The 27,356-nt window shown below is 36.8% G+C and overlaps 1 protein-coding gene across 11 annotated transcripts in view; it reads right to left on the bottom strand.

Annotated features, from left to right (window-relative positions):
* Tanc2 (tetratricopeptide repeat, ankyrin repeat and coiled-coil containing 2) overlaps positions 1-27,356 on the bottom strand; it is a 306,152-nt gene that overhangs the window by 119,375 nt on the left and 159,421 nt on the right. For all 11 annotated transcript variants that reach the window (XM_040749911.1, XM_040749916.1, XM_040749917.1 and 8 more), the window contains 3 exons: positions 20,967-21,115; positions 17,670-17,856; positions 2,755-3,018 (listed from right to left, as the gene is read on the bottom strand). In XM_040749911.1, coding sequence (XP_040605845.1) covers positions 2,755-3,018; positions 17,670-17,856; positions 20,967-21,115 — 600 coding nt within the window. The remainder of the gene's footprint in view (positions 1-2,754; positions 3,019-17,669; positions 17,857-20,966; positions 21,116-27,356) is intronic.

Genomic DNA, 27,356 nt, shown 5'->3' with positions numbered 1-27,356 from the left:
CCTCTAAAGGTGCATTCATGTTTTCCTTTTTCTCTAATTTTACCCACTTATTTACTGAGTGATTTATTATGTGGGTATCACCGTTGGTTTTTTTTTTCCTTTACCAAGTGGGTCCTGTGGATCTAACTGGACAAGAGCAATGCCTGTACCAGCTGAGCCATCGCATTTGGCCTTCATTTTCCTTTAAAGGCTTGATCAGCACTCCCTCAGAAGCTAAAGAGTTCTGCTAGCTAGAAAAACTTTCAAATGACACTGCCTGAAATAATGATTAAAGATAATATGATTTTGTTTTAACATTGGGGAGAAGAAAAGAGAAAGATAGAACACAAAGTGTGTAAAGGAAGGAAATATTCTCCAACTTTGAATGAAAACAAACTCAAAACGACACAGAGAGGCTAGTGTGATAATATGTAAAATAAATAATACACCTGCAATTAAAATGATGAAAAGATATTACCAAAATCAATGTCCATTAAAAATTTAGATAGACTTCAACAAAATTCAAACTTTTGTGCTTTACACTATCAATAAAAAAATAGAAGATGATCAGCAAAGTGGGAAAAATATTTGGAAACACATGTGTATAGTCAGAAAAAATATATATGCATTTTTAAAATTTAGTAAGAGGGCAGACAACTCAATCAAAAGCTTTATCAAAGGTCTGAGTACAAATTTTGCTAAGGAAAATGTATAACTACTAGTAAGTACATAAAATAAGCTCAGTATTATCAAGCATTAGCATAATGCAAATTAAAGTCAATAATCAAATATAACTTCACAGTCATTAATTACAAACATAAAGGTAAAACAAATGCCAATTGTGGTAAGGATGTAGAGAAACAGCAACCATAGCACATTGCTAGTTTGGAATGTAAAACGGTACAGCCACTCTGTATATTTCGTAAAATAGTGTGGCAGGTTCTTAAAAAAATTAAATACAATATCTAACATATGAATGGCAAGTACACACCTAAGGACTCAACTAAGAGAAATGAAAACATGGATGTCTACAGACTCACACACACATGGTTAAAGAGCACCAGTAACAACAGAAAGAAACTGCTCTTCAACCAATAAGCAATACTGTTTGCGAACACTTACTTTCAAGGACATTCTGAGTATAACTGCTAGGTTTTAGGTTACATATATATATATATATATTTAGCTTTAATAATACCAACATATAACATACTCTCATCATTAATGTGTATCACATTAATTTTTGCATCACATCAATGCTTGGCAATGCTATTTCTTCTAACTTTGTGACTATGACTACATGTGGTATTTCACAACTGTGAACTGTGAAGAATCTTACACTTCACTCTACTTAGTGACCTTGGATGGTGAAAGAAGAAAAAAAAACTTCAGGGTCAGAAATCACTCAGGGAAAAAATGAGCAGTAGAAAAAAAACATGTTTTAGTTCCCTGAATACCAACTTTCACAGGCCAACATGAAGAGGGCTAGGGATATACACAACTGACTGCAATATGAGAGGCATTGTAACTAAATGTAACCTAATGATGATCAATATATTTAGAGGGACCTAAAAGAGAAAATTGGCTTTTACCATACAAAAGCAAAGAATCTTCTAGATGAGCCATTCCCTCATCATAATATTTGGTAACAGATGCTGATCATTTTCCAGAGGTCAGAACCAAAAGAACAGGTAGGGAAGTGAAATGAGAGGCAAGAAGCCAGTACCAACATAATGAATCATTTTGCTGTTTGTTTTGGAATAGAGTCTTGTGTTTGTACCTACTGCTGGTCTTGAACTTACTATATAGCTAAGACTGGCCTTTAATTACTGAGACTTTTGTCTCTACCTCCAGAATGCTAGAACTATAGGTGGGTACCACCACACCTGGTTGCATAACTAATAATATCCTTGGAAAGTAAGTCTAATGACAATAAATGTTTTATTATTCCATATCATGAACTATATCTTTCCAGGCATTAATTTGGAGAGAGGGTAAGGCAAATACAATTTTTATTTTGTAGTCTGGACAAAGTTCAGATGATACATTTTGAGAAAAATGTCAGGATGGCTATTTCCGTAAAAAAAAAAATCCTGGTTTGAATTATTAAATAGCAACATAGCTGAATTAAAAATATCCCTGACACTACTCCTGTGTGTGGGAAAAATGACTTAGTATTTCAATGATTTATCCTCCTGTATCACTATCTTATGACTGAGCCTGCTAGTGGCATTTGAGTTGGGAAATGAAGGTACCTGGTCTTCTATAAGAAGACAGCAAGAGTTTTGTGGAAACATTGAACTGGGAGAAAGAAGAAGCTAGGTTTCTTGCCTGCTTGTTTGTTATACCCTCAAGCAATGGTTGATGATTTCTGATATTCAAACTACCAAAATATGCTTCATCTACTTAACGGTTATTAAAGTTCAAGTTTTAAAAGCTAAAACCTCAAAATATGATTTTTTTGTTACATTACTGGGAAATGAACACAAGACCTATGTAAATGCTATACCACTGAGCTATACCCTCAGCCCTTAAAAATTTTTACAAACAATAAGACTAACTAGTTTATATGCTTTTTTGGCCCTCTTTGTGATTTTGTTATGTTTCTACAAATCATGGGAAGAGAATTAGTAAACCACCTGATGAAGATGAACCTTCTCCTAGGTTCAAACACACATATATGTTACTGAAACACAAATGGATGACCTGTCTTATTTTTATTTATTACATATTCAGCAAAATAGTCTTAAAAAACAAAAACAGAAACCAACTTACCTGCTACTGAATTTGGCCGAGGCATGAGATACAAAGGAATAGACTGTACTGATTGGGATAAAACTGTTTCCAGATTCCTCTCTTGGATCTTATTCAGACTATATGTGGAGGCAGTCATGTTTTCATCCACTCGATACAGACAGGAGTCCATGCTAGATTTCTGAGACTGCCATGGTTTTAGGTTTCCTCCAGATCCTAACTCTTTACTGCTTTCCCCAACATATTTTGTGCGCTCCATGTTTTCTGAATAATTTGTCAATGTAGCTGAAAAAAAGCACAAAATGAATGTTTTAAAAAAATCAAAAGAAAAATTAATGTTTATGATTAAAAATCATTAGTATATGAGAATACTACTAACATTATCTTTCCAAGTTACTATGTCCATTTACCATTAGAAGTTTAGTTTAAATAACTGAAACCATTATAAATAATATATTTAACACTTTATTTAAATGAAACAAGCAAATTCATGTATCAGTGCCAAGGGACTGAGAACAAGGCCTATCAATGCTAAAATTTTAGATTAACCAAAAAGGTATTTGCCTATGTTTATGGACTGCCAGAGAGCACCAACAGTCCCTCCAAATATCTCTTTTCCCCTCGTCTTTTTCTTTTCCTTCTTTACACACACACACACACACACACACACACACACACACACACACACACACACACCTGAAACAACAAGAAAATATTCTAGTAGAAATAACCTGATCAAATAAGAAAGTGACACAGGCCTTTCTTATACAATTCTCAGTTTTAATCCTTTGCATATCACTCGTAAGTGGCTTGCTAAAGAAAAATGATTTTAATTAAACCAAAATCTGAAAGGTCTTCTAGAATTTTATCTAGTCTTACTAATAATTATACATGAATAGAAGCATTTTCTTAACCCCAGAAATGAAAAGATGAACAACAGTAAAGTCTAAATTATTGATCTTTAGTAATAACTATAAAAGAATAAAAGACATCATCTGGAAGACTTTTATACTTAGTTCATGTTCTCTTCCAATACTTTGAATGTGTCTATTGGTAAAGAAAAGTAAGAAATTGAGGAGGTAATCCTATTTAATGAAGTTTTCTTTCTGTAAATTTAAGTGGAGTTGTGGGATTTTGTAGTACAAAAGAAGATGAATTAAAAAATAAAATTTAAACTTTTCTTTGAAAAAGAAAAATCAAGATTTTTTTTACCACACAAAGGAAAAGGATCTGGAAAAAAGAACTTAATTAGATAAGGTGAAGAAATAAAAGACTCAACTGTGAGAATCTGAGAACTGAGAGAGAGAAGTGTGAGTGGCGGCACAGGTCTCTAACACTTAGGGTTGCACAGGGTGGGGTGGGGTGGGGGTGGAATGATTACAAGTTCATGGCCAGCCTGAATTACAAGAATGAGACCCTGTCTCAAAACTAAAGAGAAGAGGTACACGTTCTACAGCCCTAGAGAAATAAAATGATAAATATTATCGAATGCTTTAGAGGACTGTAAATGTTGGAAGTCAAATCCCCATATTTAGTTCCTTTTATTTCCTGCATAGTAATCAGTTGTAAGAATCATAAGAAACGGATAACTTATGATCAAGGGTAGACAACTAACAAAATGAAGCAAGAGAAATTGTGTTCCTGTGTCTTGCCAGTCTTTGTAAATAAGGATAAACCAAGGTAAGTGGAAACCAAGGATGAAGTATGTGGTGGCAACTTAGAACCAGCTGTGGAACCCAGAAACCCTTTTAAAAGAACATGAAGAACAAATTAGGGACTAAAAATAACTCAGGAGCCCAAGAGGTTAGGAAAGAACACCAGAAGAACTGAGATATGTATTAAGTAATGTTCATTTCTTACTTGATAAGCTTTAACAATAGCAATAATAATAAATTCATAATTAATATTTTGTAACTTGTACTTTTGGGTGTGGCAAGACCTAAGCATATGTTCTACCACCAAATTATACCCCATTTCTACTTAAAACTTTTAAATTGTATAAATGTACATTCCATTTGGTCATCAATACAACACTCTAAACAGGACTGGTGTTTCTATCCTGATTGTACATATGAAGAAGTAATGCTTGGTAGAATTAGGCATCTTGCCCACTGTTACTAGAAAGTGCCTTTCAGGTAACTAGTTGGCATCTTAAACTTTTACTAATATTGTTGCAATTCTTTTGTTGATAATGCCTTGCTTCCTGCATCAGATTGGACATTTCTGGATGGTAGCTACTGTAGTTTCAGTGTTTTATTTTTGTATTTAAATTTAAAAACTTAGCACAAAGGAGCTGGAGAGATGACTTAGTGGTTAAGAGCATTGCCTGCCCTTCCAGAGAATCTGGGTTCCAGCCCCAACACCCAGATTTATAGTATATGGTAGCTCATTACTGTCCAGAACTCCAGCCACAGGAGACCTGACACCCTCTGCTAGCTTCCATGGGTACCAGGCACATACATGAAATACATATATACATGCAGGCGAAACATCCACACACATAAAAAAAATCTTAAAAAAAAAGAACAACCAAACAACTTAGTATCAACTCTGTAATTCCACTTGAAGAAAGGAGAAAACAAGTGGGAGGACACAGACTAATGCCCCACTATCATTTTTCCAAAATCACAGAGAAACAGGGAGCAGTGAACTCTATTTCTGGCTGTGCTGCTCTGGCAGTTTTGGAGGATGCTGCAAATGTTAAAAAGATGCAGAAAATAAATGTGCTCATTCTTCAGTGCAATTTTTATAGTACTTGTACTAAAAATATTTCTACCTAGGGTATATATGCTACCTGGGCAAGCATTTAAGTAAAGACATGATATACTTTGAAAAAAGCATACATGATGACATATTTTTGAGATACATAAGTGAAATTCTAAAGTGTAGAACTTATGTTTGCATGTCAGTACTGGAAAAATGTTTACATAACTCTCAGTACCATATACATAACTCCCAGGCCCATATTAAATTCAGGTATTTTAAGTCTTGGTAAAGGCTTTTTATTTGTGTTAGGGAAACAAGTAGAAGAGACCAAATTAGACTTCCTTTTTAAGACTATTGCAAAAAAAATAGTCTTTGAACTTTCAGCTTTTGAGAAGGCAGCCTTCTCAATAATATTCTAGGACTTCTCTTTTTTATTGTTTGCTTGTTTGTTTTGTTTTTTGAGACAGGGTTTCTCTGTATTGCTTTAGAGGTTGTCCTGAAACTTGCTGTGTAGACCAGGCTGGCTTTGAACTCACAGCCTGTCTCCCTCCTCCCCACCCTCTAATCCAGTGCTGGGATTAAAGATGTGAGTCACCAATGCCTGGCTAATATTCCAGGATTTCAACATGTCATTTATTGACATGATTCTTTACCAGCTCAGCTACTCCAGAAAACAATTTCACATTCACAAAATGTAGTTATTTGCTTTGACTAATTTAGATTAGTTGGCAAATGTGGTGGTTTGAAAGAAAATCATCCCCAAAGGGGATAGTACTATTAGGAGGTGTGGCCTTGTTGGATGAAGTGTGTCACTGTGGGGGTAGACTTTGAGGTATCTTTTACTCAACTTTCCTTCAGTGTGACTGTCAGTCAACATCCTGTCATCTCTAAGTCAAGATGAAGGACTTTCAGCTCTAGTACCACAGCTGCCTACACGCCACCATGCTGCCTGCCATGATAATAATGGACTGAACTTCTGAAACTGTAAGTGAGCCTCCTCAATTAAATGTCTTCATTTATAAGAGTTGCCATGGTCATGGTATCTCTTCATAGCAATAAAAACCTAAGACAGAAGTTGTTACCAGGACTAGGTTATCTCTTGTCATAGACCTGACCATGCTTTTGTTTGGAGGGATTTGGACTTTGGTACTTTGGGTTAAGAAAGCAGTGTAATGCTTTAAGCACTGCTAATGGGTCATTCTTGCAGGAGCATGCTAAGCAATGGTGCTGATAATAATTTGAAATGTTGGGAGCTGGCTCAAGATGTTTCAGAGAGGAATTTTAGTATGTTGCCTAGAAATTGTTCTTGTGATATTTGCCCTGGTCTGAAGAGTCTTCTGGAGGCTAAAGTTAAGAGTTCTGAATTAAGTTCGTTGGCAGAAGAAATCTCAAAACAGCCTTGCATAGACTTTGTTATGTGGATATTAGTGGCAACTGTAATATTTGACTTACTTATCTGCTGGTGGACATATAGGCTGGTTCTATCTTGGTTATTGAGAATAGTGCTACAACATAACATGGATGTATAAGAATTTCTATGGCATGATGACAGACCCTTTTGGGAATCTAGGAGCACTGTAACTCGATCAGATGGTAGCTGTATTTTTAGTTTTTAAGGATCCACAATGATTTCTATAGAGCTTACTTGTATTTTTAAAAATTAATCACAGATTGGGCAGCAGATCAGTACCCATCCCAAGTATACACACGGACTTTGGACTCCCATAGAACAATGTGAGGTGCACTCTCACCCTGAACTCTTGGGGAAGGGTCTAGGCCCTGCCCTATATGAAATGACAGACTATGGACACCCCCATCGAGGGCCTCACCCTCCCTGGGGAAATGAGGGGATAACGGGGGGGGAGGTTGGGGGGAGGGCACGGGAGGAGGGGAGGGAATGGGAGAGGGACCTGGAACTGACTTGTGAAGCAACCTCGTTTCTTATCTAAATTTAAACTGGAAAATAAAATAAAAAAAATTAACCACAGAAAGTATGGCTCGGTTTTACTGGCTCAGAATCAGTAGACATAGAAAGAATTAAACAACACATAAAATATCAGAAGTTAAATTCTTTGAACAGCCGTCGCCACTTAAAATTTTAATCATTTTTGCTTACTGATGCTGCTTACAGGTTTGGGAAACTTTAACTAATTCTAACTTCCTACCTATCCAATGAGTTGTTATTGCCTAACTAGGTAGTGTGTGTCAAGATGCAGTGGTGCACAGGACAAATCATAATAAGTACTTAACCTCAGAAGGGCAATTCTGTGGCAAAGAGACCCCACATGGAGAGAAAAAAAAATCCCAAAATAAAAGGCTATTTACAGCAACATGCCAATATCTATGGTAGAAACTGGAGTAATTTAGAGTTATCATATTGACTGAAGCAACAGAATGCAATGACCTTAAATATTGCCACTAACAGTTGCACAAGTTCAAAGCTCCCATGATAACAGGCCAGATAGGTTGGCTTTTTAGTAATTAAACATCTGTATGTGCAACATTTCTACAAGTTAGAAAGGAAACATAACCCTCTCCCAAGGAAAAATTTACACAGTCCTTTCTACTATTCCTAATACATCATTAATTCTGCTTTTTCTAGATTTACTTGTTTGCCAGTGAAACAAAGAATAATGGGGAAAAGTTTCAAATGAGCAAGACTTTCCTTCCAAGATCGTCTCCATTTTTTTCTTTGATGTAGAATAAAGTACCATCTCAAAAAAATTGCTTGCATAGCATGTCTGTGTATGTTACTGTTTAGGTATGGAAGGGAGGCTTGGAGACGCAAGAATTGCAGTCTTACAAACAGGTTTGTTATAAATAAAATTACCTCTATAATTGAGACAGAGCCACTCAGATATCATTTACATAACATAAAATATACCCATTATAATATAAAATCAATGTTTAGGAAATTTATAGACTGATACAATTATCACCATAATTCAGTTTTAGAACATTTCTACTAACCCACACAATTCTTTTGTGACCATCTATAGTTAATCATTCTTAATCAAGTCCCAGCAAACTACTAATTTACTTTGATCTCTATAAATTTACCCTTCTAGAATTTTCTATAATGAAGACCAAACATTATATCATTTCTGTGTCTAGTTTCTTTTACTTAGCTCATTTTTCAGATCAATTTGTGCTGTAGTATTTATTAACAGCATATTTAGTTTTCTTGCTAAATAACATTCCATGGTACAGAGATACCACATTTTGTATAGTAATTTACCCTTGATGGATATTTGGGTTATTTTTGCTATTATGAATAATGTTGTTTGTTATTAACATAACCTTTTCATTTCTCCTGAGCTTATTTCATGTATATTTATATTTATTCAGACTTCATGTTTATTCAATCCCCATGTAGTATTGAGGCTTGAACCTAGGATCTCAAACGTGCTAGGCAATTTTGCTATCATTAAGTAAAATGCTTGAGTTCACTCTGTTGCAATGGCAGGCTCTCCTTCAGCCTCCTGAGTAGCCAGAATTACAGGCTTGCACCAGTAGTCTGGTTGTGAGTTCTTTTTTCCTTTTCTTTGTGTGTGTATGTTTTTTAAATTTATTGTTCAAGAATTCAATACAGGTATTGAATATGCTTTGCTCAAATCCATTCCTGGGTCTCTCCTCCAAATCCTCCCATACTCTGCTACTATTTAAACTCACTAAGTCTGCTTAGCGATGCTAGTATATGCACAGTACGGGTGTAGGACTACCCATCAGCACATTGGCAACCTAACAGGGACTTCGTCAGTGAAAAAAACTCACTCTTCCTCTATTGTGAACAGCTTCGAAGCTATGGGTATGACTCTGTGAACCCCTCCCTGACACATGTTGAAAATTTTGGATGGCTTGACCTTGTTATTTTTTGGGTTAGATTTTCACTCTGTAGCTCAGGCTGGCCTTGAACTCATTATATAGCCCATACTGGCCTCAAAGTCATGGCAATCCTCCTGCCTCAGCCTCCCAAATGCCAGAATTACAGTCATGTGCCAGGTCTATGTGCAATGTCTCTCAGCTGAGTTGATTCTTAAGAGTAAAATTGCCAGAGCTGAGCATTGTGGGATATACCTGTAATTCCAGTGTGAGGTCGAAGCAGGAAGATTATGAGCTCAAGCTCATTCTTGGCTATATAACAAGTCCTAAGCCGGCCTACATGAGACTCCACGCCCCAAAAGAAAAAAATTAATTTGTAAGAAACAGTCAAATTATTTCTCCAGGTAGCAATATTACTTTTGCATTCCTATGGATAATGTATAGACATTATGGTGTTCTCTTGTCACATTTGGAATTTTTTTCTTAAACAGCCATTCTTTGGCTATGGAGTAGTATTCAATTGTGATTAATTTGTATTTCCCTAGGAATCAGTAGGGGTAATTATAATAAGTATTTTTTATGGGCTTATTAGCCATTTACTTATAGCTTTTATGGTGAAACAGCTATTCAAATCTTTCATATATTTTAAAATTGGTTTTGCCTATTTTCATTTTGTACAATATTAGATTATATTGATTTATTATTCTATTTTTATTATGACTAATTATTTCACATCTACCTACCTACCTACCTACCTACCTATCTGGTGTGTGTGTATCTGTGGCAGTGTGCATGTCATCGCATACGTGTGGAGGTCAGAGGAAACTTTTTACAGAGTTCTTTCCTTCCATTACGTGGGTCCCAAGGACCAAACACAGGCTGTCAGGCTTGGCAGCAAATTCCTTCCTTCACCTGCTGATCCATATTGCTAGCTCATGACTAAAATTTTAATGACAGATAAAAATCTTGAGTTATGTTCCTGAGAGCAACTTTAGAATTATAGAATTTATTGTAGTAATTAGAACTGTAGGTTTTGAAGTCATACAAACCTGTCAGCCTTGGCTTTACCTTTTACATCTAATACTGGGTCATACATCTAACACCTGTATGAACCAGTGTGCTGGCGAGTTTTATGTCAACTTGACACAAGCTATAGTCATCTGAGATGAGGAAACCTCAACTAAGAAAATGCCTCCATAAGATTGGGCTGTAGACAAACCTGTAGATCATTTCTTTAGTAAGTGATTGATGTGGGAGTGCCCAGGAAATTGTAGGTAGTACTACCGGTGGTTGGTGGTCCTGGGTTCCATAAGAAAGCATACTGAGCAAGCCAAGAGGAGCAATTTAGTAAGCAGCCATCCTCAGTAGTCTTTGCATCATCTCTTGCTCCAGGTTCCTGCTCACTGTGAGGTCCCTCCTTGGCTTCCCTCAGTGAACTGTGACTCTGGATATGTTAGCTTAATAAACTCTTTCTTCTCCAAGTTTTTTTTTTTGGTCATGGTGTTCAATCACAGCAATAGTAACCCTAACTAAGACACCCTGGGAGCAGTTACTTTATAATTTCCGTTTCCTAAGACTAAGAAGAAATTCTATTTTTATTATCATAGTTATTTCACAGCCAGACTGAGCCACTCTATGCTTATCTCCACAGATGCTTGGAAACCTGGTACTGGCTACTGACCAAGCCAAAGGAAAGTAGAATAAGTAATATGCTGTTTAAAGTATGAAACTTCTTTTTTTTTTCCTTTCTTTCTTGAGACTGGGTTTCTCTGTTGCTTAGGAGCCTGTTCTGGAACTCACTCTGTAGACCAGGCTGGCCTCAAATTCACAGAGATCCCCCTGCCTCTGCCTCCAGTGTGCTGGGATTAAAGGCGTGCGCCACCACCCCCTGGCTTGTATATTTCACACATACCCCAGTAACATATACTTTGAAAGGCAACATTAAAATCTAAGAAGTTATATAAATATATTAGAATACCTGCAATGAGAAGGGATGAGGCTAGAGGGAAAGTAATAAACTGAGAAAAGCTTTACACAGACTAATCTGCATACACCAAGGAGAATTACTAATTAAACTCTGTATTTGCAGTCCAGGAAGAGAAAAACAAATAATTTTGTCTAAGGATAAATGAGAAGTTACATGTACAGAGCTGAAGGGTAATACTCTCTAGCATTCATTCCCCATTTATTTCTTATCCTTAAGTGCTTACTCCTGGTTGGTGAACAGCCAAACTTTCTGGAGTCTCTGTGGCTCACTGGGTAAAAGGCATTTGCTGTACAAGCTTAGCACCCTGAGTGCAATCCCCAGAACCCAAGTCAAGTTGGAAGTAGAAAACTGGTCCCACATGTGTGCTGCGGCATCATGTTCTGCCCTGAATCATGAGTACATAAACACATGTGCGCACAACAGAAACACCAAATAACTACAAAATTTCAAGGAACTTTTATTCTTCCTTACACTCCTCACCCACACGCGCATCTATGCCCTAAAATAGGGTCTTGCTTATAGCCCTTGCTGGCCTAGGCCTTCACTCTTCCTGCCTCATTCTCCCGAATATTAGACTTTTTAGAGGTGTAATGCTTGTTTGTTTTTCCCTGTAAAAGTTTATTATCATTGCTTTGACAAAAATATTTAAATATTTAAAAATGCTTGCCTATAAACAAGTATTTTGTTTTCTATGCTGCCAATAGAAAGTGTTCTTATATAGTTTTCATTTGCATACATCTGTAGAACCCTGAGTTCTTAAAGCATACTAAGAAGAACCAATTGTACTGTAATCACCTTCTGTATTCTGCAGGAGCTTGTCATCTGGCTTTAACAAACAAATTCCCAACTCAGTAATGACAGACTAAGCGGAATGTTCACTCTTGCTCAAAGGAATCAGTCCTGAAGCAATTATTCTAGGTCCTGATTTAATCATATTTTTGAAGGAATCTTTTTCTTTTTTCCTCACACACTCAAATCTTGACCATATTCCAAGAAGATATGGAGATTTAAATCTTTTCTTAAAATAGGATGTGCTGTAACATGACACAGGAAAACATCATGTATTGAAAATGTATTCTTGAATATTGCAAAATTTGTAGCTTCCAGCTCTGGTCTCATTTTTGTAAATTCTTCCTTTGTCAACGACTGTTTTCTAAGCTGCAGTTTCTCCCTTGAAGCATCAAAATTAGGTCTTTATGGTGCTGGCAGGATGCTGGCAGGATGATGCAACTTGCAATCTATACTATCAGTGAAGGAATCATGAGACCACATTGCTCAATGGAAAGCTCACTTTAACCATTTGGCAATGACCTCTCATTATGAACAGTGACTTTCAGTTTATTCTTCTAAGATCAGAAGTGTGACTTGCAGAGAAGTAGCTCTGTGAAGATTCACATTTATTGTTTTAAGTCTGGGGTCTTGCTGGGGCTGCTGTCCAGACCTTCCTGGATGCTCTAAGGCAACACCCAGTCTTACTGTCTATATTTTAGACGTCCTCCTTATTCTATGTAATGTTGGCTCTAGACTATGACATTTTCATTGTCCAATTGTCAGGCAAAAAAGAAATACACATAAAATCTACCTAAATGTAGGAACAAAGCCCAACTTTCTTTAGTAAGTAGACAGTTTCTCCTCTCAGAGTATACACAAAGCTTTATACTACTATTGTTCTTATTGGAGGAATGTATCTGAAACTATTTGTTAAAATATACTTAATAACTGGATGGTGACGCACATCTTTAATCCCAGCACTCAAGAGGCACAGGCAGATAGATCTCTGTGAGTTCAAGGCCACCCTAGGCTACATGAGAGTGAATCAGTCTAAAAGAGTAACAGAGCTCATGTCTTTAATCCCAGCACTAGAGAGGTGTACAAGGAAGAAGCAAAGGGTCTCAGGGGAGATTTAGTTTCCAGTCACAGTGAGGACAGGATCTCCATTTCAGCCTTGGTAGAGGTAAGAGCTACTGGCTGGCTGCTTTGCTTTTCTGATCTTCAGCTTGAAACCCAGTATCCATCTCTGGGTTTTTATTATTTGTGCTACAGATCAGCACTGGATTATATATATGCACGGTCACATCTGATTAAAAGAAAACAAACAAAAACTAGCCAACGTGGAGTCCTGAATGAAGGCCCTCACATTTACAGCACTACTTTCCCCATCTTCTCAGCTCTGCCTTTTGTGTGTGAGTTGGGATAACATGTGTGTGCCATCAAGCCTGTTTGCTTTTGTTTTTAAAATTTGAGTTCTGTTTATGGCTATTGTAAAGGATGATGTTTCCTGATTTCTTTCTCAGCCACTTTATCATCTATATATAATAAGGCTACTGATAAGCATCCTGCCACTTTGCTGAAGGTGTTTATCAGCGCTAGGAGTTCCCTTGCAGAGTGTTTTGGGTCACTTATGTAAACTATCATATCATCTGCAAATAGTGAAAGCTTGACTTCTTTTACTATTTGTATCCCCTTGATCTCCTTTTGTTGTCTTATTTCTCTATCTAGAACTTCAAGTACAGTTTTGAAGAGATATGGAGAGAGTGGACAGCCTTGTCTTGTTCCTGATTTTAGAGGAATTGCATTGAGTTTCTCTCCATTTAGTTTGATGTTAGCTGTTGGTTTACTGTATATTGCTTTTATTATGTTCAGGTATGTTCCTGTTATTCCTGATCTTTCTAGGGCCTTTATCATGAAGAGGTGTTGGATTTTGTCAAAGGCTTTTTCAGCATCCAGTGAGAGATCATGTGGTTTTTCCTCTGCAGTTTGTTTATATGGTGGATCACACTGATAGATTTTCTAATGCTGAACCATCCCTGCATTCCTGGGATGAAGCCTACTTAATCATGGTGGATGATTTTTCTGATGTGTTTTTGAATCTGATTTGCTAGTATCTTATTGAGTAATTTTGCATCAATGTTCATGAGGGAAATTGGTCTATAGTTGTCTCTTTCTTAGTTGTGCTTTTGTGTGGCTTGGGTACCAACATAATTGTAGCCTTGTAAAAAGAGTTTGGCAGTGAGCCTCCCGCTTCTATTGTGTGGAACACTTTGAGGAGTATTGGAATTAGCTCTTCTTTGAATTTCTGGTAGAATTCTGCACTGCAGCCATCTGGGCCTGGGCTTTTTTTGGTTGGGAGACTGCTTCTATTTCATTAAGGGTTATAGTTCTGTTTAGATTGTTTATCTGTTCTTGAATTAGTTTTGGCAAGTGATATCTATCCAAGAAATTGTCCATTTCCTTTAAATTTTCGAATTTTGTGGAGTACAGGTTTTCAAAGTATGCCCTGATGATTCTCTGGATTTCCTTAGTGTCCGTTGTTATGTCCCCCTTTTCATTTCTGATTTTGTGAATTAGCATGATCTCTCTCTCTGCCTTTTGGTTAGTTTGGAAAAAGGTTGGTCTATCTTGTTGATTTTCTCAAAGAACCAACTTTTTGTTTCATTGATTCTTTGCAATGTTTTCCTGGTTTCCACTTGATTCAGCCCTCAATTTGATTATTTCCTGGCATCTACTCCTCCTGGGTAAGTTTGCTTCTTTTTGTTCTAGAGCATTCAGTTGTGCTATTAATTCTCTAGTGTGACTGTTCTCCAGTTTCTTCATGTGGGCACTTACTGCTATGAACTTTCCTCTCAGCACTGCTTTCAGAGTGTCCCATAAATTTGGGTATGTTGTGTCTTCATTCTCATTGAAGTCCAGGAAGTCTTTAATTTCTTTTTTATTTCTTCCTTTACCCAGGGATGGTGCAATTGTGCATTGTTCAATTTCCATGAGTTTGTAGGGTGTCTGCGATTTGTGTTATTGTTGAATTCTACTTTTAATGCATGGTGATCTGATAAGATACAGGGGGTTATTCCAATTTTTTTTTGTATCTGTGGAGGTATCAAACTCATGTCATCCTCTTAAGCACTCTACTGACTGAGCCATCTCTTCAGTCCTTTTGGATTTACTGAGATTTTTATTCAAAATATTCTCATTTGTTGGTTTTCTTCCCCCTCTTTAGAATCTTTTTGCTTTTTTTTCTCCTCTTAGTTACTGAGTTTGTTGTCCTGGTCTTCAATGAACTTTTACTTTATTCATTTATTTTAATCTTCTTTGAAGTTACTGATTATTTTTTAAATGATACTTCTAAATTCTTTGGCATTTGAACCATTAAATATCTTCAGATTAGGTTTCTGAAAAGTTATGAACTTTAGGAGTAAAACTGCCTATCTTTTCAGATTTCTTGTGTTTCTGTAGACACCTGTGCACTGATTCTAACCTTATATGGGTTTTCTTAGTGAGCATATTTTGTTTGAGGCCCCCAAACCACTCAGAGGGCAAAATAGGCTGCTACAACGGCAGCACCATCCAAACAAATCAGAGACAAAAGACAAATTAAAAAAATCAATTAAAGACAACTATTGCACCATGAATGACCATGGAAAAGTGGCAAAAAATAATGTACCATAAGTTATGAATTAAAAATTAATGAAATAATAAAATAAAGGAGGGGGAAGAAAGGAAAAAAAGAATTTTAAAGAAAAGAATGTTATAGAATATTATGATAACGTGTGTTACTTTTGTTTATGTTCTGGAATATTTGTTTAATGATGCAAAGATGTGCTTGATTAAATAAAATTCATTTGTGGTCAGGAGGCTGGGTCAGCAACTAGCTGACAGGAAGTGGTAGGGAGGAGCCAGGTGGAGAAGGATTTTTAAGGAGGGGTGAGAAGCTTCTGGAGATACTTGCTGTTTAGCCTCTCTGAGGGGCAGAATCCCACCTTAACCTCTGAATCTTGAGTTCTTTAGAGGGACAGAGACTTAGTTACATTTTCTTCTAGCTGTCAAAGAGTTGGTGCCTGAGGGAACAAAATTCTCTCAGGCTGTAGCTCTTGTGGCCTAACTACTGCGAATAGTGGCAGAGTTGCAGTTGCTGATTCAGACAGCCATGGCATAAGAGGCTGGAATGATTTAAAAAGAGAACAATTGGCCTCCAACATAGGATGCCATTTTGTTGTGTGATGTTTTACTATTTTGGCTTTGTGAGGGACCCATTACCCAGCTCCCAAATAAATCACTCATGGAGGCTTGTTCTTAGGAATGCTCGGCCTTGGCTTGGCTTGTTTCTTGCTAGCTTTTCTTAAATTTTCTCAACTACCTTTTGCCTCTGGGCTTTTATCTCTCACTTCTGTAAATCTTACTTCCACTCTTACTCCATGGCTGGCAGAACCTGATGTCCTCTCCCCTTGTTCTCTCCTTGCTCCTTCCTTCCTCACTATTTATACTGCCTTCCAGCCTCGCTTATTCTTGCTCCCACCTCGATGTTGACCATTAACCTCCTTATTACACCATCAGGTGTTTTAGACAGGCAAAGAACCACAGCTTCACAGAGCTAGAGACATAAAGTAAAAGTAGCATTTAAATATGGCAATAAGAAAAACAGAAGAAAAGAGGCAAAGAATTGGAAGGGCTTCTACTGCTCTACTATTGGAATTCTCTGGGTTATGTGCTGGGTTGCAGCTGCAGTCTACTGTGTTCTTACTGCTTGTGCAGTATAGGGGGTTGAGAGCCAGAATGTCAAGGATATCTTATCAGTATGAGCACTATGTTCACTCTAGAAGATTTCTTTCTTTGGATACTGGGAGCTGTTTCTAGACAAAAACCCAGTTAAAGCAACCAGCAGGTCTGTGCACCAGGAAATGGAAAACATCAAAGCTATGAGGTGGGAAGACAAACAGAGCACTGAGTTCTGCTCTGTAGAGGGAAGGAAAGACCATTCACTCAGCCAACTGTAGGGTCTCACTTTTGGGCTGTGTTCAACAGTAAACCATTTTGTAGCTGCTGACTAGGAGTGATCATTGGACCTAGATTGGACCTAAGCTCAGAGCTCCATGTCTCCATAACAACCCACAGAATGTGGGGTTTTTTTTCCTTGTCGTAAGAACATATTGGTCTATGGTCCCAGATTCATAAGCAACAGAAAAAACTTATTCTACTTTGTTAAGAGCAGAAGCCAGGGTGTCTTATTGATAAAAAAACCAGGTCAGAAGAGGCTTCCAAACCTCATCAAAGGACAGATACACACATGAAACAGACTCCAGGACAACTCAAACTGCAGATCTTTAGCCATTCAATCTTAATCTCCTTTCTTTGTTTTCACAAAATTCTACTACACCAGTGAAGAATTAACTGTGACAGCAGAGATGAAACAATGGGAATTCACAGAAACCAGTGTATAGAACTAGGTTCTATATCTTGTCAAATAAGGCCTGAAAAAAAAAGTGTAAGCAAATGTTTCTCATTTTGTTGGTCTTTATCCACTCAACATTTTAAAAAAGGGCAAGTTTACATATATATGTATATATCCCGAAATATACCTCTGAAAATCTTAAGCTTGCATTTAAAAGGAATAAAAAATACAAAATGATTATTAGAAAAAGAAACTCACCAATGATGCCACTGTCCCTGCTTTCCAGGGTGGAGGTTGGGCTGGTGACAGCCCCATAGCTGCAGTCCTTGGCAGCTGCATTTGAACTGACTGGTGGGAGCGTAGAGCAGGGGCTGCTGGCTGGTGGAGAGGCAGTGCTGCTAGTGAGGGTGGAGCAGGGACTTATTCGCTGGGTAATCGCTGAGGTCTGAAAAATTAGAGTCAGTACCAGTTCAGATCAACTAATCAGCTGTTAAAATGTATCTCAGGGCCAAATAATAACTTGACAAAAAAATCAACAAATAATATCCATATAGTCTTAACAACTGTTACACTGACATTATTTTTGCTTTCCAAAACCACTTCATAGGAACAGAGACTTGTGGCTAGTTTTTCTGCTTTAGGAATTACCAGTGACATTTCTTCACTAACAGAAATGTCTTTTTAAGCAAAAAGTGCTATTTCCAATCAACAAAACTTTTCAGAAGGCTTGGAACTTTGTCTTGTTAAAAACTTTCTTTGACTAGATAAAGGATAACTCTGCAGCTGAGGAGAAATTTAAAAATTTCTTAATGACTTTTTGATACATAAGGCAAAATACCTTATTCTATAAGCTTCTCTAGTAACACAGAGTAAACGATGCTTATTTAGCACAAAAAAATTCTTGTAATAAGTGATTAACGTGTAAAGATAAATTTATATCTTGAATAGTTCATAAATCTGAGATGGTCACCTTTCTAAGTTACTGGAGGGTGATGACTTTGAACTACTGATTCTCTTGCCTTTACCTCCCAAGTCCTCCTATTACACGAGTGCACCATTATGCCCAGCTTTCCTTGGTAAGTTTTTAATAAGAAGGAATTAAAAATTACCAAAAGGCTGGTAACAATATATTCTGGTTTGTCCAACTAATGAGAGATCCATTTTTTCTTCAGTTCTTTCTACATAAATAAAATGATGTAGTGAATAGAAGTGCTTTTTCATCAAGCAGTAATTTTATCCTAGTTAAATAAGTCCTAAGTGATCAAAGATGAAATTACTTGAAATAGCACTAATGATAAATCTTCACATGTTTAAATATTAAATTTAAAAGAAGCCTTTCAACTTTTTACATAACAGTCTCCATCAATAGTCTCTTTGCTGAAACTGAGAATCTACATTTACTAACTAGAGAATGTGTTGACTAATAGTTGCAAGAATATTAACTATCTTCACCTAATTTAATAATGATTTCTTGATGCAATCCCCTATGCTTAATTATCTATGTTCAATCTGTGCTGGATTTTAGTTTCTGTATTATACCTGGTCATAAAAGATACAACTACTAAAACAAAAATAACAGCTTCATTACACTACAACCAAATAAATCCTTCCAATAATATCAGTAATATTAGGAACTGATTTTTCTTTACAATGAAATAAGACCTCAAAATCTACGAGGTAAATTTCTTCTACTATATAGTATTTCTCCAGAGAAAAGAGAAGTTTCAATTTCTTTGTAACCTTTGTCTTTTATAAAACTTTATTGGTCACTAGAGTAATGGCTTTTAATTGGGAGTGCAGCAAAATCACACATAAGACATATAAAAAATCAAAACCAAAGCTCTAACAAAACCAACAGACACTACTCCCTATAGCACCTCAACTTAAAAATTCAACACACATATTTTTAAGGACCAGATGTTCATTTCCCTTGCATGTAGGATGGCTCACAAACACAACACAAAAGCTTCAGCACTTAGGAGAGGGGGTCATCTCTGGCCTCCTAAGGCAAGAGGATCTTGGCCTTAGTGTACACTGAGAAGGGAAGGAAGGTGATTTCACTCTCCGGCCCTTGTTAGGGCTTGTAGGGACAAGTTCCACTTCTTCCACCTCTTAGACAGGAAGCCACTTTAGTGGCATATGCCATTCTAACCATTGTAGTAAATGGTAAAGGGACTAGCTCACTCACAAACAGTATAGGGAGGTCAATACACAATTTTACCCTTCCTGCATCAGTTCATATAGCTTGTAGATTGATGAAATGAACTGCACTCGCTATTTTATATTGTGTGTGTGTGTGTGTGTGTGTGTGTGTGTGTGTGTGTGTATATATATATATATACTTGTCATACACTGAAAAAAGTTTTATTTTGGTATGAATCCATTGTTAACAATCCATTTCTATTTGTAGACAAGATTCTCATTCTGGTCTTTGTCAACAGGCAGTGTATCACACACATAATATAGTCCATGTGAAGGTGAACCCCGAACATACATGTCATAAAGCACACGCTTTAAAAGCCTCAAATATAATAGAAAAAGCCATAAATTGTTTAGAAACTAAACAACTGTTCAAGGCTTAAGAATTAAAAGATGACCCTTACATTTATATATGGAGACTAGTGAACAAGATACAGATATTATTTTCCATCATTGTAGGTCAAATGGATATCTAATTAAGTTACTCCAATTCTATAAGCTTTTAGCAGTTTTCCAATTTGTCCTCAACATTCTCCAGAGGGAGCAAAATGAAGTTTAAAATCTGGACCTTTTAAAAGGTTCCACATAAATACACGTAAGTGGCCGGTGAGATGGCACAATGGATAAGAACCCTTTTGGTGAAAGCTGGATGCCTTGAGTCTGATCCCTGCAACCCACACGATAGAAAGAGAGAACTGTCTACAAAATAATATTTTAAAGCTTTCTGAGATGGATACTCAGACCATTAGTTTCTCATGTTTTCAACTTTTCTAATAAACTCATTCAAAACTAGTCTTTACTTTTTTCAGTAAACCCCCAGCTATATCATATATATTATACTTAGTTTTTCATTGCAACAGTTTAAAATCTTTTCTAATTTCCTGGATTCAAAGGCTGCTGAGAAGCATATTATTCAATAGCTAAGCATTTGGAGATTTTTAAACTTTGAGCTGTCATTTTCTAAGTTATTTTGTAATTAATTCTCCTGTAGTAATAAGTAATTGATAGTTTTAGAAATCGATTAAGAGCTGTCTAGGCTCAGCACATCATTAATCTGCCAATAATGCACGTATACTTGGGAATAGTGTATACTCTAATTTGTCAGTGCAGAGTTAATCCCTCAATTCTGTCATTTGAGTAGTTTATTTGTTACTTAGTTATTCATTAGGGTTTTGTTTATATATATATATAAAATAAACAAGAAATAGAGTGATTATAGAAAATTAAATTATATTCTAGGCCTCAAAATGAAATTGATATTCCTTTCAGAATGAGCATATACCCACACCATCTTTCCTTTCCTGCTATAAAATGCGAATTCACATTGTTTAGCCAAGTTGATAGAGCACAGCTTACCTGATTTTCATCCTGTACCTCCATGTTGTACTGGTCACCTGGCTGTAGTTCCGGGACTTTCTCTCCAAGGAGGAAACCCAGACGAGTCATGAGTGTGTTTGCTGCCTCATCTACAGATGGAGGTGGGCCAAGTTCCTGTTCAACATCACCTGGAGCAAGAAGACAGCGAACATGAATCATAAAAACAAAATGGTTTAGTTTCATTTCTGTTTTCATATTGTTTGTTTTTTCTTTAGCTTTTACATTCTAAATTAAAAAATCATGCTTCAGTCTAAGAGCTGAATTTCTAAACTTCTGTGTGAGTACATGTATGCTCGTGTATGTAGAGGCCAGAGGTAAACCCCAGGTGCTGTTTCTCCAGAGTCATCTACCTCTTTTTGAGACGGGGGTCTTTCAGTGGTACTTGGGAAGGTTCACCAGGAAGATTTAGCCAGTTAGTCCTAGAGATCTACCTGTCTCTACCTCCCCTGTATTGAGATTAGAATCACGCGCCACCATGACAGATTTTTATGTGGGTGGGAGATTGAACTTGGATCTTCCTGCCTGCATGGCAAGCACTTTAATAGCTGAGGCATCTCCCAAGTCCTTGATTTCCCTGCTTTCAAAGATTGTAATATTCACAACACAGAGAAACCCTGTCTTGAAAAACCAAAAAAAAAAAAAAAAAGGATTGCAATATTCATCATACACAATCTACTGAGATTATCCTCAGTCTACCTACAGGAAATAACTTAAATTTAAGAAATGTTTTTGTAATATGTGGAACATAAAAGGTTCCTGTTTTTTGACCAGTAGCCTTCAAGCAGTCTCTCTTGGGATCTACATTTTAGCCACAACAGCTACTTCATTCATTTTTTGATCATTAAAAGAGTTTATGTAAGTACTCCTTTTATATACTCTGAAATAATTTCAACCTTTGAGAAGTTTCAAAAAGTACAAAGAATCTTTCCCCCCTTAGCCATATAAAAGTTACAGATTTCTCCTGACCCTCCAAAGCTATACATTTTCTATAATCACCTTCTTTAGGGTAAGTCACAAGTCAGCACAAAATCAGGAACCCAGCCCTTCCCATTACTATGGCCTCAGCCTCAGGCTGAAGCCAGGCGTGAATCCTTGCTTGGTGTCCTGCCCTGGAGCAGAAGGGGGCATTTCATTCAGCTTTCCACAACTCAGTTATCAGTTCATTTTTAAAACCCTGAAACAGTACTTTACTGTTAACTGCCATGACCTTCATTCTTATAGTCCAAGTGTTTAGTACAATGTTCCTCAGTTTACCGTCTGATTCAATCCAGGTTATGCATTTTTTGGCAGAAATGTCAAAAGAGTTTGCTATGTTAACTTTGATCACTTTATTATGCCAGTGTCTGCCAGAGTTTTCTGTTTTAAAATGATACTTTCCCCTTTTGCAATTAATGCATATTTTGATGGGATGACTGGAATTACATAAAATATTCCACTTCTTAATGTATTTTGTGGTGATTGTGTGTGTGTGTGTGTGTGTGTGTGTGTGTGTGTGTGTGCGCGCGTGCACAAATTCCATATACATATATGGATTTTCCTTTAGGCTGTTTTTAGGAGCTATAATTCTTTGACCTAGTGCACACACAATGTTGTGTAACCACAGTCACTATCCACTTTTAGAACTTTTCATTATCCCCAAGAAATACAATCCCATTAAACAGTGATTTTTCCCTGTCTTCCCCCTACCAGCCCCTAGTGACTGCTAGTCTACTTTCTTCCCTGGTGAAGTTGCCTATTCTAAGCACACTGTGTAAGTAGATTCATACAGTGTTTTACTCTTTGGAGTATGGTTTATATCACTTAGCATAATGGGTTCAAGGTTCCCCATGTTGTAACATGCTTCAGAATGTCATTTCTTTTTAATATAATAGTATTCATTCATTCATCTGCCATTGGTATCTGGACAGTTGTTTTCAGCTTTTAACTACAGTGAACAGTAAGTATGAACAGTGGTGTATAAATCAATACTTGTCTGACTCTTCAATGATTTGTTTTCTATTTTTGAGTATTAATGTTTCCTGGTTAGATTAATTACTATAATTGTTTTCAAATAGTGACTCTCCATCCATCCATCCATCCATCCATCCATCCATCCATCCATCCATCCATCCATCCATCCATTTTATGGATTCTTATCTTACATGGTAGGTTATAATTGGTTACTATCAGTATTTATTTAGTTTAAATTGTTTTAGATTTATCTAGGGTAAGCAAGCTCCTTTGATTTGGCTCTTATGACCTTTCAACACATTATTGCCATCTTTGGACACAGATTAATGGCACATGATTTTTTTCAGGCTCATCTGGTATTTTCCCTGTCTCGGTTATGGAATCAGACAATCTCTTCAGAAGTCTTCATTCTTCTTAGAGAACAGAGGTATTTAGAACATCAACAGCCAAATACCAGGTGTGTCAACTGTTACCGGGATATCACTTCCTTCAGGACCTGCTCAGTGAACAGTTAGGTGGTATTCATATACATATATATTTACAAAGTAGTATTTGTGTGTACATATATGTGCAAATGTATATATACATACATCTCCATTTTTGTTTGTAAGCACCCCCCCCATACATCTCTAATTCTAACTCAATACCTTAGGGTTAGTCCATATGATGTAATTCTCTTCCTGTAATATTAACAAAGTAGGCCTCTGTTCTTCCTCCATGTAACACATTTCACTGCTATCTATGGTAACCCTGTATACAAATGTTCTCATATTGGCTGTGCTCCTACTCTAAGCTAAGGAGCCTCAGTCACCACCACTTCATCCCTACACCAATTGAGACAGAATTCACATACTGTAAATTTTACCCCAGTGAATATGCAATTTAGTGCCTTTCAGTTTATTCATAGTTATACCACCACCACCACAACCCAATTTTAGAATATTTTTATCACTTCAAAAGAAAACTATGGCTAATTTTTGCCCTGAAATTTAGATCCTTAAAATTCCTGATCTCTGGCATCCATTTTAGCTCTCTTGCTTAAAGAATGTCACATTTTTTCCATACAATTACCTTTTGGGTTTCCCTTCTACACAGAACGGCATTTCAGTGGCTGCCAACTATAAGAATTATCTTTTCCACTGAGAGATGTTGAACAGAATTACGGTCTTCTGTTGCCACCACCACCCCTTACCACCTCAGACTAGTGATTCCTAAGATGACTTAAAAAATCATTTAAAACTGAGTCAGGGAGTTCAAAATGATCTACTATAAATGTGGTATGGAAAAGTTTTTCATGATATATTTACATGGACTTAAGTCAGTATTTTTCAGGTTTTAAGTTCAGATGTGCTTAATCTCATTTTGTAAGAGGTCATATACAGATCCTATAAAGTATTTTAGAATGCTTTTTATATCTTTTTTACCACAGCAAACTTTAGCTATAGTGTCACATGGTGTCACCAAGACACAAAAGCTGTTTATAATTTATGATAATCTATCTTAAACATTTAAATACTTTAAATGGTAAGAAAGTTGTTTTTTGTTTTTTGTTGTTTTTTTTTTTACGAGACAGGGTTTCTCTGTATTGTTTTGGAGGCTATCGGTCCAGTCCAGCCTTGAACTCACAGAGATCCGCCTACCTCTGCCTCCTGAGTGCTGGGATTAAAGGCATGCACCACCACTGCCCGGCGGTAAGAAGGGTTTTGATTTTTACCATTCAGTTTCCCATTTACATTGACCTCCCTTCTAAGGTCACAAACTGGATCATCAGACAAGGGATGCATATACATTTTTGTATACTAGTACTAAACTAAAGTTCCATCTGTGGAAAATCTACACATAACTATTATTGAATTTATACCACAGGATCTATTTTCATTTCAATGGGCAACAGAACAGAAATAACAGGTAGAATAATTTTTATACTGCAAATACATGTTTATGTAGAATTATACCCCAAATGACTGACGCTTGGTATTTACTGATTAAATAGAACAATAAGCTTCTCTCCTTCAGCTCACAATCCCTTTTCTCTGCTATACATTAAACTAATTATCAATTTTTGTCATAAATTTTATATCTCTAGACATTCAAGGGCTCCACTTCATTTTCTCCTAAAAAGCTGTAATTACCAAATATTTTCTAAACATAAATTTTAGTGCTGGGTTTTACTAGAATCTACAAAACATGGAAGAGATAAGGCTATAACCTATATGGGAAATAAAGGATCACTATATTATCTATTTAGTGACACACTTACAATATTTAATATATACAAGTTGATATTGCAAACACTTTACAAATCTTATTTAGTCATTAAAAAATATTTTTAGGCAGTACTTTGTCCCACAGCCCAAGTTGAACTTGACCTGATTCCCTCCTGCTTCAGTCTCCTAAATGCTGGACCAGTAGACGTGTGTCACTGTATCTGGATCCACTTCTTTCTTCATGAAGAATGTGACACCATCTCTTGATTGGAAGAAGACTGTAGCAGTCTTGCCTTATCTTCCCTCCTCTACTTCTTACCAAACAAATAACCCTGCAACCTCAGTGGCTTAATAAAATAGAGCAAGTTGTTTCACTCATTATGGGTGTAGGAAGCTCCATTTTGTTGTGTTTTGACACAGGGTCTCACTACATAGCTTAGGCTGACCTTGAACTCCTGATTTTCCTGCCTCAGCCTCTTGACTGCCATGTACCCCCACACTCAGTTTACCTTACTTAGTTTTTTACAACTTTATGAAGTAGGTATTATTACTATCACTTTACATAAGATTAGACTGAGGCATATGGAGTATAATCAGTTCAAAGTCACACAAGCAATACACAGCAAAACCAGGATTAGAACTCAAGATTTTCTGACTCTAAAATCCAGGCTTCCAATTACCACAATTTAGTACCTTACTAGAAGGAAATGGTGTAACTAATAGGTGTTGAAATATGAAACATTGAGAACGAACATGGTAACAGAGCATTTGCCTACCTTGTCCAAGACCCCATGTCTGGACAGTAGCAGGCATACTGTTTATAGTATTTTAATCTCAGCAACTATAACAACACATGTATTCTATATGGTCTGCTGACCTCTATGCTGTCTCCGTCAGACCACACTAGATTCTAGGCATTTTAGCTATAGATCCTACCCTCGTGGTCACATTACTTTGTAAAGGAGTTTCTATGTAGCCACATCTTAAGCTTTATTGTGCATCTGGAATGGAAATGACTGTTGCCTGGATACTTAATTGTACTGTGTTTTAAATATAGTGACAATGAACTAGCTGGCATTAGACTCCCCCAAGTCTGATCTAGGTTGACAAAGTCAATCTGAACCAGGTTTTTAGTCTCATCTCTCCACAGATGATTGCCTTCGGTGACACCTGCAGGGTTCCCCTCATATGTGCACATAGGTGCAGGTCCCTGTGGAATCCAGAGGGCTTTGGATTCCTTGGAAAAGGAATGACAGATGCTTAGGAGCTTCCTGATGAGGATACTGAGAATTGACCTGGGTCTTCTGCCATAGTAGTAAGTGTTCTTAATTCCTGAGCCTTCTCTTAAGCCCCCAAATTTCTTAATAGATAAAAAGCAGCAACAAAAAAAGAAAATTTGACAAAGTTTATTAATAAGACACTATACAATGGCTAAAGACAACTACAATTTGGCAACACATATACTAAAATTGTAACAATTCAGAGAAGATGAATACAACAAATTTAATACCTTAAAGCCTAGATGTTCCATTTAAAGGTCATAATAGCCAAGATCAAAAACACTGATGACAGCTTATGCTGGAGAGGATATGGAGCAAGAGGAACACTCCTCCACTGATGGTGGGAATACAAGCTTGTACAGCTGCTTTGGCAATTGGTATGAAGGTTTCTCAGAAAATTGGGAATCAATCTACCACAAGATCCAGGAATACCACTTTAGGGCATATAACCAAAGGATGCATACTCATACCACAAAGACATTTGCTCAATTATATTCACAGCAAGCAGAACCTGGAAACAACCTACATGCCCCTTAAACAAACATTTACACAACGGAGTAATACTCAGCCGTAAAAAGAAAACAATGCATCTTGAATTTTGCAGGCAAATGGATGGAACTAGAAAAAAAACATCCTGAGTGAGGTATCTCAGACCCAGAAAGACAAATATAACATGTACTCACTCATAAGTGGATATTAGACATAAAGCAAAGGATAACCAGCATACAGTCTACAACCCTAGAGAACCTAGGTAACAAAGAGGACCCTAGGAGATACATATATATATATATATATATTTCTGCCTAGGAAGGGGAAAAAAGACAAGATATCTTGAGTAAATTGGGGGCCTGGGGAAGGGTAGAAGGGGAGAGGAGAGAAAGAAAGGGAAGTGGGGGGAATCTATAACTCAATAAAGACAAGTTTTTAAAAAG

The sequence above is a fragment of the Mesocricetus auratus genome, unplaced genomic scaffold (assembly GCF_017639785.1).
Source record: "Mesocricetus auratus isolate SY011 unplaced genomic scaffold, BCM_Maur_2.0 Super-Scaffold_100007, whole genome shotgun sequence".
Lineage (NCBI taxonomy): Eukaryota > Metazoa > Chordata > Mammalia > Rodentia > Cricetidae > Mesocricetus > Mesocricetus auratus.
This window is presented reverse-complemented; position numbering and strand designations above follow the sequence as displayed.